Raw genomic sequence first — 16,352 nt, 5'->3', positions numbered from 1 at the left:
AATTTGTTTGATCAGACCTGTCTACAACCTGCAACATACTTCTATCAATGTTAAGATCTGTGAATTCTTAATAAAAAGCATTAATATATATGTGTGTGTGTGTGTGTGTGTGTGTGTGTGTGTGTGTGTGTGTGTGTGTGTGTGTGTGTGTTGTATGTTCAATTTGGATAGTTTATATCCATTCTACATATCTCTTTAATTCAGAATCTGATCTGTATTTCATAGTTTACATCTTTTCAGCAGGTCTCTTTATGAAAACCCAGAAAAGATGGTTGAATTTCTTTACCACCAACAGGTACGCAATTCTGTAAAGAAATTAACACGACTTCATCTTAAAAATTCTTGAGGCTGTTGATATTATATCTTTATATACAGTACTGTAGTATAATATTATATACTGTAATGTAATATAATATGTAGAATATACATAGAGGAAATCACTGATGTTTCAGTAATAGATGTGTGTGTGGACGTGTGTGTGTGTTGTGTTCCCTCAGGATGACTGGAAGCTGGTGCTGCTGTTTGTGCAGATGGACAGCGTTTGTGTGTGCCCTGAACAGGTCAGATCATCAGCACATGCAGATCCACCCAGCCATATCTTTAGGTCACATCACCAGCACATATCCATCCATACATCTTTAGGTCAGATCATCAGCACATGTGGATCCACCCAGCCATACATCTTTAGGTCAGATCAACAGCACATGCGGATCCACCCAGCCATACATCTTTAGGTCAGATCAACAGCACATGCGGATCCACCCAGCCATACATCTTTAGGTCACATCACCAGCACATATCCTTCCATACATCTTTAGGTCAGATCAACAGCACATGCGGATCCACCCAGCCATACATCTTTAGGTCACATCACCAGCGCATATCCATCCATACATCTTTAGGTCAGATCACCAGCAAATATCCATCCATACATCTTTAGGTCAGATCACCAGCACATGCGGATCCACCCAGCCATACATGTTTAGCTCAGATCGCCAGCACATGTGTATCTAGAGTAGGGGAATGTGGAGACAACCACAGATAATGGTCAACACACACTGATTATCACCGCTGAGAATCAGAAGGGAAGTAACACATGGTTATGAATGTTACCTCAGTTCTCTGAAGACACGAGACGTTAACCAATGGGAGGTCATTCTTGGATGATGTCATCTGATGTCATAGACAGTAGCCCACGAAAAAATCTCTGAGACAGGTGATCAGAGATTGGTTCAGATTGATGACATCATCTGAGAATGATTTGGCTAGCGTTGAGCGAACTCGACTGAAAGGGAACGTCTTGGTGTTATAACATTTGTTTTATTTGTTTCAGATCGATGAAACAGTTCAGCAGGTTGAGAAAACACTTGAATTCTTAAGCTCACAGGTTAGTGTTTTGTGATGTAGACTTTGAACATCAGGGAATCTCATTATATAAATAATTGTATGTTTCATGGCGTTAAATGTCTGTAAAAAATATGTTTTATGTATCCTCTAGCTGAAGAAGGCTATTGTTAATGTGATAGTGTGGGATAGCTCAGCCAAACCTGCATATTTCCCACAAAGCAGGTGAGCCAGATTCAATACATCAAGTGAAAATATTCTGTTCAGATGATCTATTCCCAACTTGGGTCATTCCATGTCAAATCCATGTCAAGGTTGTTGCTGCATCGTCTCAGATTTTGTTCAAACCGTGTCTATATCAAGAATGGATCCCAAAAACAGGGCCCGTAAAATATTTCTGTTCAAATCCTATGCCTTCGTATTATTTTCAGCCCTGAAAATCAGTTTTAAAGAATTATCTGGGAATCAATATTTGGGCATTAATATAATGAAAAGTATTTTTCATAAGAAGCCCAAAGTTTGTAGAGTGGAAGACAAACATGTTCTCAGTAAGACTGAACCATTAAAGTTTGTTTGGCATGATTTTTTTCAAGGCCCTAGATTTGGAAAAAGTGCTAAAAGATCGACATTAAGTGTAGGATAAACTTGTTTTTGTACGCATTTGGTATCAATCATGTTTTTTTTCTTTACATACTATATTTCATTGTTACATACTATATTTCATTACATGTTGTGCCTATTTTTGAGCTCTCCACATATAATGGGCTTGGAGATTTTAAGGATTAAACAAAGGAAAGGTTGTGTTTTTCAGTAATTTTCATAGAATTAAAATGGTATGTGAGTGTCAAAAAATGGTGTCAAAATCATTGTTTTACCATGTTCATTTCGACAGCACCACCAGTTTAGCAACACTCCCTGACCCTGTAGACATTGGTAGCTCTCACGACTAAAGCTGACATTCCCTTGTGTTCATTGGCAGAGTTTGCCCCTGCGATGAGGCACGGACTGCAGGAGAGCTGAGACTGATGAGGGCCGTACTCCCCCAGCTCCTGCAGGTGTGACCCCACGCACAGCCTCTCACACCTCTGCCAAATTCGCCTTATTCAGCCATTGTAAACAAAAATGAGGGTACAGGGTACACAAACTATAGGATTGTTGTGTTCTATGCATTTGCCAGTAGGTGGCGAAAATGCATTAATGATATTGTAAGTGTACCCTGTAGCCTCGTTTTGGTTTAGCCTACTTATTCCTCTAACCTTCAGCTGCACCTTACAGGAGAGCCATGTCAAGTGTAAATGTGTCAGCATGTTCTCTGTTTCATTTGTTTGGTGGTTACATGAGATATATTCACCGTTGAGGCCAAGTGTGTTTCATGTGCCCAGTGCTTGAGCTAGCAGGTGAGACTGAGAGAGTAGACTAACATTGCGTCATCTCCTTTCTTGACAGGAAACTCTACAACGCCACCTGGTGGACAAGACGTTCTACAGCGACAAGGATGATTTCACTGTGGTGCTGCAGAACGCCCCCATGTCTGCTGACCTGCCTGGAGTGAGTTGTGAAATACTGCTGGACTTCAGCTAATAAGATAACAGCAACATTAATTCTCCCCTTTCTCTCTTCTCTTTCATGTCAGTCACCTCTTTCATTGTTTGCGTGTGACTTTCTTTCAGCCATGTCTTTCTTTCTGTATTTATCCAAATATAATATTTCCAACAGAGTGCATCTGGGCGCTACACTGTGGATGAGTCGCTCAACATGAACAAGCTGGCTGTACAGTTGTGGGCAAACCTTGTGAGTCACGCCATTCCGTAGGACTTGTGAAAGCACGGCTATAAACCCTCAACAATAACATCAACCTCGCTGACCTGCTGTCATGTTGTCATGTTGAATCTTTCAGCTTCAGCCTAATGACGAGCAACAGAATGTGGATGGCAAGAGCTTCAGAATCCCATGCCCAAGTGAGGTCAGTTTCAGAATCCCATGCCCAAGTGAGGTCAGTTGGGTGTTGTGTCTGCGCTCACAGAAATAGAAGCTCAGTGAATTTCCCACTCACATGAAAACAACACTAATCATCAACACCTTAAATTAAAGGAGAATTCCAGCGATTGAGTTATTTATTTATTTATTTATTTATTTTTCTTCTTTCATGAGCCCCCATGTTCATCCCCCAGATTGTAGCAGTGTAACTGCCTGGGCAGCTTTAGCTTTTGGTGGTACAACCGATTGTTTTTATTTTTTTCACAGTGACAGTACCTTGTGACCTTGAGAAACAGAGAAATACATGAAAAATCACTGGAGCAGTTTTTTTTACCATGATTAGGGATAAACGATCTTGTCTTTTAATTCTGTCGCTGCATCCTTTAGGAGCGTCCATACCTGAGGACTGAGAGAAACTCTCCATCAGAGACCTATGTCACAACTACGGCTCCTGTGATCGACCCAGTGAGTGGCTCATGGCATTTATATCTCATATTGGATCATGTCAAAATACAGTATATGCTGTTGAGATGTGTTAAGTTACACATGGTCAGTCATAATGCTGTGGTATCCTTTACTAATAGTTACACATGGTCAGTCATAACGCTGTGGTATCCTATACTAATTTAGGTAGTCTGAAATCAAAGGGCCTGTCCAGTCAATATTTTACTCTGCATTCCAGTAGCACTAAATAATACTGTTGTCTGGTTTGTGTACGTGCTTTTTACAGGTAATGGGTACTGAACTGCCCTGTATGGACCGTAGTCCTTCTCCCGTTCCACCAACCTCAGGTGAGAAGGATCATACACACACACACATACACATGCACACACACACACACTTTCACACCCTGTATGATGTACCATATTCTGTTTCGTTCCAGTGCATGAAGTTCGGCCAGCCGACATAAAAGTGGTGGCAGCCATAGGGGACTCCCTGACGGTGTGTTAAGTTCCACTGATGCATTCTGTGTTTTCTTTCATCATTCACTGTGATATATTATGATTGTGCTGTTAGATTTTAATAACAAGACAAAGAGCCTTTCTGAAAGTCACATTTTGCACTCCATAGTCTCAGGTATTGATATACAAGCGCACTTCAACTTTAACCCCCACCCCCCCCCCCGACCCTTCTCTGTTAGGCGGGTAATGGTCTGGGTGCCTCCCCTAATAACCTGCTTCAGGTTCTGGTTCAGTACCGTGGCTTGTCCTGGTGGTGAGTCCCTCAGCTTGCCTTACAGTGGAACCATCATGTCTTCTACATCAATAGTCATAAGACCACTTATAACAAGTGTTACAAACATACAAATATATCTTTGTTCTCTGAAGTCACACATGTTAAACATCCAGTTGGTACTGAACTGATTGTGGATAAAGGAAGTCGGAAATAATGCTGCTCTGTCGTTGATAGTTTTAGACAATTCAAACGTTCTGACTATCACTATGGTTACTGGTTTAACGCCCACTCCTGTCCATTTTTCTCTTCAGTGTGGGTGGAGACAAGAACCTGTCACATGTCAGCACACTTCCCAGTGAGTAGCTACACCAATCTCACAATACTTTATGTCAGTGTTAGAGACACTGTCTGTTGGGAAAGGGTTTGGTGATGAAAGAAAAATGTTTAAAAGTTGGGTTGGAAAAAACATTGGATAAATAAGTACTAATTTGAATAAATTCACTTTGCACAGACATCCTCAAAGAGTTCAATGCCAATGTGACGGGCTTCTCAGAGGACTCAGGGAGGCAGGATACCCCACAAGCATTCCTCAACCAGGCTGTCGCAGGGGCCAAAGCTGCGTGAGTGACCTCACCATGACCATATACTGTACAATAATATATCTTAGGTTCCTTATCTGTCTGTCTGTCTGTCTGTCTTCTCTGTATCTTGGACTTCTTGCTCTCATTCTGTCTCTACATCTTGAATTTCCCCTTGGAGATCAATAAAGTATCTATCTATCTATCTATCTATCTATCTATCGCTATCTATCCATCCGTAACGATCGTTTTCTTTTTAAACAGGGACATATTAGGGCAGGCTCGGGCATTGGTGGAAAGGATGAAGACAGACTCTGTAAGTAAAAACCAACAGCCAATAAGAGCGCGCGCACACACACACACACACGCACACACACACACACACACACACACACACACACACACACACACACACACACACACAGACACACACACAAGCGGTTTCACAGGCAGTCCTTAAAGGTGCTCTAAGCGAGGTTACGCGGTTTCTAAGCTACAACATTTTTTGTCATATACAGCAAACATCACATCACCATCCACTAAACTGTTCCAACCAATCACCGACGAGATGCGCATTCAGGAGAGTTTCAGTTGCATGGGAGGGAGGGGGAAGGATGGGCGAGCTAGCTCTCTGTTTTGTTTGAACGTCAACAGAAGTGGCGTTACCCATCATCGCTTAGAGCACCTTTAATAAACCAACAAATAAACAAACAAACAAACAAATACCACACCACACATACACAAATAGCAAACTCCCAGAGAAAGTGCACTTCTTTAATCTCAATTCTTTCATTCCCTAGCTTTCGATTAGCAATTTAGATAGACAGTTCTATCTTAATGAACAACTTAGAGAGTCTCTGAGGAGCATTTACATGTAATCTTCTTACTAGCTAGTTATGCAAAAATCTAAATCTCAACTGATTGAGTTTAAGATCATATATAATGCATAGAGAGTATGGAATCACACAGACACACATGAGTGAATGTAAACATCTCCATTTGTGTGGTATTCATTGTGATATATAAATGGACCATTCCCCATCCAGCGTGTGGACTTCCAAAATGACTGGAAGGTCATCACTGTGTTCATCGGAGGAAACGACATGTGTGACTACTGCAAGAATGCGGTGAGTGTTCCGCTAGCCTCCAAACAAACAGGCCTCATATCAGGCTGTAGTGTACCAATGCTGACTGTTGTCTCTGAGGTGAAGACGTGCGTAATAGCCTCCAGTCATGTTCCTCCCCACACAGCTCCAGTTCTCCCCAGAGACCTTTGCCAGACATGTAAGAGAGACACTAGACTTTCTCAAACAAGAGGTAAGATACTGATCTAACAACTTGCCACACACACACACACACACACACACACACACACACACACACACACACACACAGACTCCCAACCCATGGATGGATGGATGGATAGATTTTTTTATGCAGTTTAGATACACATCCTAAGGGACACATCACAAGTTGCACACAGACACACTACCTGACTTGTTTTGTGTTTGTGCTGATTGTGGCTGACGCAGGTCCCGCGGGCTATAGTGAATCTGGTAGAGCCGCTACACATCGTCCCCCTGAGGCGCATGCACCAGGACAAATCACTCAACTGCCCCACCTGGCTGGTCAAGTAAGTGCCCAACAGATCTTTCTCTCTCTCTTTCTTCATTATGCTCTTTCTCTCTCTCTCTCTTTCTCTCTTCATATGTTCTTTCTCTCTCTCTCCATATGCTCTCTCTCTCTTCCTATGCTCTTTCTCTCTCTCTCTCTCTCTCTCTCTTCCTATGCTCTTTCTCTCTGTGTGATTGGCCTGTCTATCCCTCCCCCTGTGGTCTGTGAGCTCATGGCTAATGTGTGTGACGTGACGTGTGTCCACTCTGTGTGCAGTATTCTCTGCCCCTGTGTCATCTCACCGGCGGAGGGCTCGGAGGCGGAACGGCGACTGGCGGAGCTCAACAGGGCTTATCAGGTAGGAGATGAAGAAGCTACGGACTGTGCAATAACATGTCTGTGCCTTTCAAATGTAGAAAGGTGGAAATGATGTGATACTACTATGTGTCAAGGTGTTGTCTAAATCTATCTCTCTCTTTCTGACTTTTGTAGCAAGTCCTCCATGAACTGACCGAGTCGGGGCGTTACGACACACATGACAACTTCACTGTGGTCATTCAGCCTTTCATGAGGACGATCATACTTCCCCTACTTCCAGTGAGACACTTACTTTCTCTTTCTCTCTCTCTCACTCACTCACTCTCTTTCTATCACACACACACACACACTTAATATGGTACATTTCTACATGGCAAAAAATATTGAACACAGCCCTTTCCTTTTCTTTCCTTTCTTTCTTTTTCTCCCTCAATGTCCCTGTGTCCCCCCCCTCAGGATGGGCGTGCCGACCGCTCTTACTTCACGCCGGACTGTTTCCACCTGAGCCAGAAGGCTCACACTCAGATGGCACGAGCACTGTGGAACAACATGGTAACATAAACATGTGTGTGCGTTTGTGTGTGTGAGTGTGTGTGTGTGTGTGTGTGTGTGTGTCTTTGGAAACACACAGTAATGTGATGCAGTTTGTCATGCTTGAGGATGTCTTTGGGAAGTGTGTATCCTCCTTGCACCATTTCATTTTGTGTGTGTGTGTGTGTGTCTGTCTGTTTTCTTTTAGCTGGAGCCTCTGGGTAATAAGACTCACACTCAGGAGTTTACAAATAGCATCGAGATGAAGTGCCCCTCCCAGGTAAGCCCGTCTCTGAACACAACAGATTGAGTTCAACCCAGGGCCAGAGCACAGTTATGATTCATGGCACCTGCAGCCCACAGGCCATCATGCTTCTGTCATTAAAGGTGCTCTAAGCGATGCTGGGTAACGTCACTTCTGTTGACTTTCAAACAAAACAGAGAGCTAGCTCACTACTTCCTCCCCCTCCCTCCAATGCTGCTCCCGTGCAATTGAAACTCTTCTAAACGCGCATCTCGTCTGTGATTTGCTGGAACAGTTTGTTATGTTTTTATGGGCTAGGTTTGCCCAGGTTGTTTTTGTTGCCGTTTTTGGAGCCTGGGCTGTCCACAGAGATCACATTTTTTTTTACAGTGTATTCAGGACACAGACAGCTAGCGGTTGGTTAAGTGATGTTTGCAGTAAGTGACATAAAATGTTTTAGCCTAAAAAATGCATGCCATCGCTTAGAGCACCTTTAATTTGACATCTAACATTCTAAAGAAAAGATATTGGCTCTCAATAATGTATGTTTCTATAGATAAATAGTCCAGATAAATACATGTTTATAAATGAGGTTATGGTCCTTACCAGGCACTTTTAGGGAGCCTGGACTGTTTTATTTACTCACTGTTTTCATTCACAGAGCTCACCTTTCGTAAGGACTTACAAAAACAGCAACTACACCTATCAAGGCCCTACTTTACCTCCCCCTGAGATCACAGTAAGCCTTTTCCTCAGCTTGAATTTATATAAATTGTGACCATAAGTATGCATGGTATACAGTAAGTGTATTGCATGTTAACAATTCCTCTTACCTTCATCATACCCTGGCCCAACACTAGGTGGCATGCTTTCAGTATCATTAATCTAAAGTTGCAGAAACATTATTCTTAGGTCTATAATAGGGAATTCACCACTGATGAATATACTTTCCTTGATATAATGTTTAGAAAGAGAACGCATATATGATATTTGAGTTCATATAGCAGAAATATCTGTTGTCAAATGGTCCATCATTTTAAAAGTGGTCATTAAGCTCAACTGCCCTTGTCAGCTGAATAAGAAAGCCCTGGCCAATCGTTGTTGCTTTCTTGTGTTTCTTGTGCTTGTGTTCGTCCAGAATTGGGGACGAGATTTCTCCTGCAAGGATGTGTCTCCATCTGCCACTGTGCCCACATCAGGTAGGAGAAGCGAAGACCACGTGAGCACACCTGAGAAAGGGAACAGGGGGGGGACAGTAGAGGGGGAGGAAGAGGAGGAAGAGCAAACACTTATATAATTATCAAGGTTCAAAATCCCTGTGCACAGCCCTTCTTTCTCCGAGGTGCTGATGGTGTGCAGTAGAACTATTGAAAAGTCAAAAACTAGTATACATCGCACACTGGAGGGTATATTTTGCTGACTTTATTTGGCGTGAACAACGCGTATCGCAGTTTGCTTCTTCAGGTTCACGTTCCGGGAACTCTATTTATATCAGGAAACACATCTGATGTCGCACACCGGTGTTCTTGCATATTCATACATAAACGTTGTTTTGATCTGTCAGAATATGGGTTTAAAGACAGTCATTTTAATATAGGTTTAACACTTGCATGTTTCACTACTGGGGCGTGAACATGGCATAGGGACAGTGGGGTAGTATTGAGGAAGGTGATGAAGAATCCAATGATGCACAACAGCTCATTTCTCTTCCTTAGTTCACAAACTGAGGCCTGGTGACATCAAAGTGGTGTGCGCACTAGGTGACTCTATTACGGTGAGTGTGTGTGTGTGTGTGTGTGTGTGTGTGTGTGTGTGTGTGTGTGTGCATGCGTGCCTGTGTGTCATTGTAAAGAGCTTACACACAAATATGCGTGACCTGAAACCTGACCATTCTGTATCAAACATTAATGAGCCATTAGCAGCGACTCAGACACCCACTGAATGATCCTCCTCTGAAAGCAGTCTCTCTCATCTCATCTCCCATCACTTCTAAATGCTGATGCCCTCTTTGTTCAGGATAATCCCAAAGATCCTTGATTACTAGCTCCGCTTTAACCCCATAGGTTTAACCCTCTCTGATAATCCTTTGAGTGGTTCTGTGTCATGGCACTGTGCATGCCTCACATGCTGTGTGTTTATAAATGTGTTGATGGTTATTATAGACTGGACGTGCAGCCAAGGCCAACAGCTACAATACCCTCAAAACAGACTACAAGGGGGTGTCATGGAGGTGAGCATGGAGAAATGTATATAATATGCGCGCGCGCACACACACACACACACACACACACACAACACACACACACACGCACACACACGCACACACACAGATATACTTAACTAGGGTCAAGCTTACATGTACATATACAGTGTCTATACTTACTTGTACATATATAGTGTCTATTTGAACAGCCTCAGCTAATGTCTGTTTTTTCTCAGTATTGGGGGTGACAACACCTTAATGACAACCACTACTCTGCCAAGTGAGTAAATGAAACCTTCATGACAATAGATTATCCTTCATGATATTACAAGCAGTACCATACAGTAGGAATAGTCTTCATCTCAGTCTACCGTACAACCAAAGATTGCATTCCTGCAACCTCCCCTCTTTCATTCCTGCATTGTTTTTCCTCTGATAGATATTCTGAAGAACTTTAACCCCACCATCAAAGGCTTCTCCCGGGGCCAGGGGTTGCTTGCTACTAAAGGGTTCAACATGGCTGTCTCAGGAGCTCAGGCCTTGTGAGTTGTGTGTGTGTGTGTATGTACATGTGTGTGTGTGTGTGTGTGTGCGTTTGCACGATTGTGTGTGTGTGTGTTGAAATGAGATCTGTGTGTTTGTCTGTTTGTTTCCTGACTACTCACATCTCCTCTTACCAAACAGTGACATCCCAGCTCAGGTCAGATCTCTTCTCCGGGCCATGAACAGCAGCAAGGTACACACATCCTTCCTTTCTTCCTACTAATAAATGAAAGAGAATATAAGAGAACAGTACAAGAAGAGAAGGGTACAGTACATACCAGTAGCTACATCAAATGGATGTAGATCTGATCTGTAGAAGATCTGATGCAATCCTTTCCCTATAGGATGTAAACTTTGCTGAAGACTGGAAACTGGTGACACTGCTTGTTGGAGTCAGTGATTTGTGCCACTACTGCACAGACCAAGTAAGTCCTTTCTCTCTCTCTCTCTCTCTCTCTCTCTCTCTCTCTCTCTTTTCCCCTCTTTCCTATGCTCTCTCTCTCTCCCTCTCACACACACACTCTCACATACACACACACACACACACGCACACACACACAAAACATAATTAAGACCTTATTGCACTTTTCACAAGTCATGATTTTTACTCCATTTGCACAGAACAATCTGTCACCAAAGAACTTCACTAAACATGTTATGGATAGCCTGGACCTGCTGTATGCTACGGTAAGAGCATGATGACTTAGAGAAAATATCACATGTGAATGAGTGGGATTAGGCAGGGGTTGTTAATGTATTTAAGGAACTGATTGCCTTCTCATCTTTATTTTTTTATCTCTCTCTCTCTCTCTTTCTCTCTCTCTCACACACACACACACACACACACACACACGTTTTCTCATTATCTCCCTTTAGGTGCCACGATTATTGGTAAACCTTGTTGAAGTTCCACAAGTTGATTTACTGAAGAAAATCAACAAAGGGAGCCTGACTTGTAACTTCCTACCAAGGTAAAGTAGTGATGCATCACATCGATATAAAAGTTTAGATGCATAGGAGTCCCTTTTATCTGAAAGGATCACCCATTCGGCTATCTAGCACAATAGCTAAGAAAACACCATTGTGAGATAGTTGGGAAAGAGGCTATTGCACTTTAATCAACCTTTTAATTTTATGCTTTTATTGTCATTATAATGTGTGTGTGTGTGTGTGTGTGTGTGTGTGTGTGTGTGTGTGTGCAGTGAATTATGTCCGTGTGTGGTGAATCCTACTGAGAACTCCCCAGAGCTGATGGAGCTGAAGAGGGTCAATAAGAAGTACCAGGTAGGGATGTGTGGGTCGGGGTCTGCATAATGCAGTGTAAGGCCGGGATCACATCTGCCAGGGGCAAGCGGCAGCCGCAAACGTAACGCAATGCCCAGACCATAATACGTTTTATCTTGTTCCTAAGCAACACAAACGGTTTGTCAATTGAATACGCTCGCGTTGCGCTTTGAAAGTTCAACGCTCAGCTTGCTCAACGCTAGCGTTACGCCAGCGCTGCCACTGTTCCGCTGCCGAACCATAGAGAACAATAGGAAACCTGTCGCTTGCCGCTGGCTAATGTGATCCCCGCCTAATGGTCAGATGTGTCTGTCCACCTGTCATGTGTATAGTAGCAATACAAAACCAGCTGTTTCAGAAGCTTGCAGGAACCCTCAGTGGCTCACCCATATGGTTAGCTTGGCTGCTGCTTCTCAGCTGACTATTGAGGCATGGCCAACTTTTTGACCAGTTTCTTCTCTTCTCCCCATTTCCTTCTTTCCAGGCTGCGTTGCAGCAGTTGCTGTCTGAGGGACGCTATGATGACCGGGAGGATTTTGCTGTGGTCCTACAGCCCTTTTTACAACATTCTGCAGTTCCTCTGATTGGGGTGGGTGGTACACCAAGCTAATACAAATTCACACAAAACACACAAACAAGCTCATTCTCAGTGAGGCTTTTCTTGCATAACACACACACACACACACACACACACACAACACATATAAAGACACACATACACACACTTACCCTCTTACCTCTTACCTAATACAGGAGGGGCAGACTGACCTGAGTTACTTCTCTCTGGACTGTGTTCACCTCAGTGAAAAGGCTCAATCTGAAATGGCCACCGCACTTTGGAACAACATGGTGAGCAGCCAAAGACAGCAGGATACATGAACCACTGTACTGCATACAGTATAGGCCCTTCCAATATGTTCCTAGAGTGTTTCTGGTTGAAACATTCAAAACCAACACAGATACTTTGAAATTAAAATTTTATTAGACTTTCATTTTTTGTTTGTCCCCAAGTTACCATTAGCTTAATGGTGTTAACTGTGGCACCGGAAATGCCTCAGGAACAAACCTGTTTGTTTATGCTGTTGGAAGGGTCTATATGTTCTCTGTGTGTGCTGTAGATCATTGCAAATCGGTATAGATGACAAGTGTGCAAATGTGTGTCACAGCTGGAGCCAGTGGGCAGGAAGCAGTTCTACACCAACCTGACGTATGACCGCACCAAGGTCCACTGCCCCACAGAGGTAAGAGAGATCCAGTGTCTCTTTATTTATTCATTCATTCATTCATTCATTCATTCATTCATTTAGCAGACGCTTTTCCCAAAGCAAGTTACATACTGTATGTCATTGTTACATTGTCCCGGGAGCAACTCGGGATTAAGTGCCTGGTTGAAGGGCAAGCGAGGAAGCAAGAAATAGAACTCACAACTTTGGCTACTTCTGGCTACTTTTTTGTCTCTTAAAGGCTCAAAGACAAATATGTGAGAAATAAGTTTTATATTCGATTTCTGTGTTTCAATCTCTCTTTGACGTTTGGGTGTAGTCCAGAATCTTAGACTTTCATGGATCAATGCTACTTCTAAGCAAAGACCCAGTGAATGGATTTGCCCCTTGTCTGAACTGGCCTTAAGGGTTTGTTTTTGAAGAAGCACATAAATCCTGATCTTTTCTCTCTATCAGGCTCAGCCATTCATCTTTACCCGCCAGAACAGTCAACTCGGCCCTGCCCCAGCCACAACATCTGCCCCGAGTGAAACAACAACTATGCAGTTCACCCCTGCTCCAGTGTCCTCATGCCCAGCCTCTGTGCCTGTGTGGGTACCCGTGGTGCTGGCCATCACAGGCCTTCTGATTGGCTGGGCAGTCACCTGGATGGTGTTCTCACGGAAACAGAAACGGATGCTGAAAAGCATGAAGAAAGAAGGAAAGGACACAGCGAAGAAGGAGACAGGGCTGTAACGTTCACCCCAACAACAACCTGTAACTGTTCTCCCACTTCCAGCAGATCTCATCTGAGCAGAGCTAGGGATGCAAATAAGGTCGATTTACGACCAACTCAATTATGTCAATTATGTGACAAATTGAACCCTTCCACAAACACAGTAGCCTAGTATGCAACATGACATAATGTAGGCTGCAGTGCTAGTGCCATCGGCAGGAGAAAAAGAAATTCAACATTTTTGCATGAAACAGCAATAAGCTCAATCAATATTGATGATTGTGGTTTTTTTTTGTCAGAGTAGTTACAATGAAAAATAGCATCATCAGTAGACTAATTTATGGATTTGACCACTGGTCTATACCAATAGTTGTGTTATTTTTTCATTCAGCTCAGTGGAATCACCATTGGGCCTGGAACTATCATACTCGATCCACAACACACCAGGACATACACAATGAATGTCTGAACTCTCTCACTCACTCTCTCTCTCTCAAACACACACACACACACCAAACTTCTGTATTTTAAGTAAGGGATAACGGCCGCCGAGATGTCCTGTTATACGGAATTAATGGACGAGGGGGAGGCAAAGAACTCCCCGACGCGCAGCGGAATATAACAGGGACAGGCCGTTATCCCGCTTATCACGCGGTTGACTCTGGCCAATAGTCAGGCCTTTATAGCATGCAAAGGAAACAAGCGGCTCTGTTTAAAAAGAAGTCGACTCGTTCAGTTTGTTTTAGGCTACAATTTTCTTTGGCCCTAATAGTGATTGCCGTGGACTGTTTACATTGTTGCAAAGCCTGCTTCCAGGCTCAACCTTTGTCCTATATGGTTGTTAAAATTACCATTCATAAGCATTGGTATGGAATGGTGATTAAACTTTTTTGTAAAAGATCTACTTCATAGGTGTCCCGTTATTCAGAATTAATAGCCACCCTATACCAGCCAATCAGAAAATAATCAGAAAAATATCTGGTAACACTCCATAATAAGGTGCCATAATAAATAGCAAACTAGTAATTACCTAACCCTTTGTTAAAATTTGTTAATTGTTACTAAAATATCTATTTGACACAAGTTAATAGTTTTTTCATCATTAATTCAATATTAGTTGTTTGCATAAAATCTGTATGTTAATATTGTAACAAATCTATTAACTAATATTGTATTAATCCTTACAGTAGGTCATTTAAGTGTTAATTGAAATATTTTGTATGAAACAAATATTTGTATTTTTTAGAGCCCCAGTGGCAAAGCAATAAAAAAAATCCTCTGAGTTCCTCTCCACGAAAATAAATCACGCTTGTCAATTTGTCTCCATCCCCTACTACTGTGTGTGTGTGTGTGTGTCTGTGCATGTAGATGTGTGTGTGTGTGTGTGTGCGTGCATGTGTGTGTCTGTGCGTGTGGATGTGTGTGTGTGTGTACATGCTTGTGTGTGCGCGTGTGTTTATATGTGTGTGTGTGAGAGATAATGAGTATGTGAGACAGTCCTTGTAGCTCCTCTCCTCATCATCCTCTACTAGCAACCATTTCCTCAACACCACCATCCACAGGCCGATGGGTGCACAGTCACTAAATGTACACATAAATGTACACAACTTCATGCAGGCCCGTCCTCCTCAGTGCCACGGTTCAGGTAGTTATTTAATTTCTGTGCCCACCAAGTTTCACGTGTTTTGGTGTCCTGGGAAAGAAGGAAGGGTTCTTCTAGCTACCTTTTCTGCCTGGCAGTGACCACATCTCTTGGCAGCCAGGTTTTCTGTGTCTGCCTGTTTCTGCTATGTGGTCACTGAGCCTGTGATTTGCCTCTGCTTCGTATCTCTGATCAGATAGGGATTTGTTCTACTTTGGTTGGTTTTGGCTTGTCCAATATTCTTCTAAATATTCTTGTTTTGCTTGATTTATTATTTTGTTGACTATTGATGTTTGGGAAGCTGGACTGAGCTTGATGTTTATTAGTTGTTGTTATTGAGTTTGTTAACTTCAGAACCAGTTGGCTCATATTGGAGTGAGTTCTTGGGACTGTTTAGATGCACCAAGAATTAAGGTTCATTTTTGAATGTAAAGCCAAAGGAAAATGGACTACTTGTCCCACTTCTTGTAGTCATGCATATCCTACTGATATATATATATATATATATATATATATATCCTTGATTGCATAGCCTTACCTAAATTAGGTTTTATCATACTCTTTTCCTCAACTGAGAAGATTTCTGGCAGCAATATTTATGGTCTCCCAAAATGGTCTATGGCACTATCCTAAATATTTTCAATTCAATTCAATTCAATATAAATTCAATCCAATTGATATTGAATTGAATTGAATTGAAAATATTTAGGATAGTGCCATAGACCATTTTGGGAGACCATAAATATTGCTGCCAGAAATCTTCTCAGTTCACAATATTTCATATAGCATGCAATATATATATATATCGAGGGCTTGGAGGGGCGTAAGTGGCATTTTGGGTGAAAATGAGTTCTATATATCAAATTCTTGAGTTCTATATATCAAATAGATCTTGAAAGTCTTGATAAGCTCTATCTAGTTGTGCCAAAAAGACGCATCAGAAATCAACCTGTATTGAAT

General features: G+C 42.4%; 1 protein-coding gene across 1 annotated transcript; it reads left to right on the top strand.

Moving 5' to 3' along the window:
* Nucleotides 1-268: 268 nt before the first annotated feature.
* On the top strand, nt 269-14,295 carry LOC121711197 (phospholipase B1, membrane-associated-like). Its single transcript, XM_042094559.1, has 37 exons — nt 269-295; nt 498-560; nt 1,334-1,387; nt 1,499-1,569; nt 2,324-2,399; nt 2,791-2,892; nt 3,061-3,135; nt 3,242-3,307; nt 3,709-3,786; nt 4,052-4,112; nt 4,205-4,263; nt 4,463-4,536; nt 4,809-4,852; nt 5,009-5,117; nt 5,340-5,391; nt 6,122-6,202; nt 6,327-6,392; nt 6,608-6,708; nt 6,966-7,047; nt 7,182-7,286; nt 7,464-7,559; nt 7,747-7,818; nt 8,444-8,521; nt 8,921-8,981; nt 9,498-9,556; nt 9,945-10,012; nt 10,222-10,265; nt 10,425-10,527; nt 10,670-10,721; nt 10,873-10,953; nt 11,150-11,215; nt 11,405-11,499; nt 11,731-11,812; nt 12,297-12,401; nt 12,566-12,661; nt 12,979-13,053; nt 13,492-14,295. Exons 1-37 carry the CDS (start codon nt 269-271, stop codon nt 13,768-13,770), a joined length of 2,958 nt encoding a protein of 985 aa, XP_041950493.1. The 3' UTR covers nt 13,771-14,295.
* The last annotated feature ends 2,057 nt before the right edge of the window (nt 14,296-16,352 follow it).

This window comes from Alosa sapidissima, chromosome 6 (assembly GCF_018492685.1).
Source record: "Alosa sapidissima isolate fAloSap1 chromosome 6, fAloSap1.pri, whole genome shotgun sequence".
NCBI classification, from domain to species: domain Eukaryota; kingdom Metazoa; phylum Chordata; class Actinopteri; order Clupeiformes; family Clupeidae; genus Alosa; species Alosa sapidissima.
Note: the sequence above shows the minus strand (reverse complement) of the source record. Positions and strands in the feature narration are given on the sequence as shown.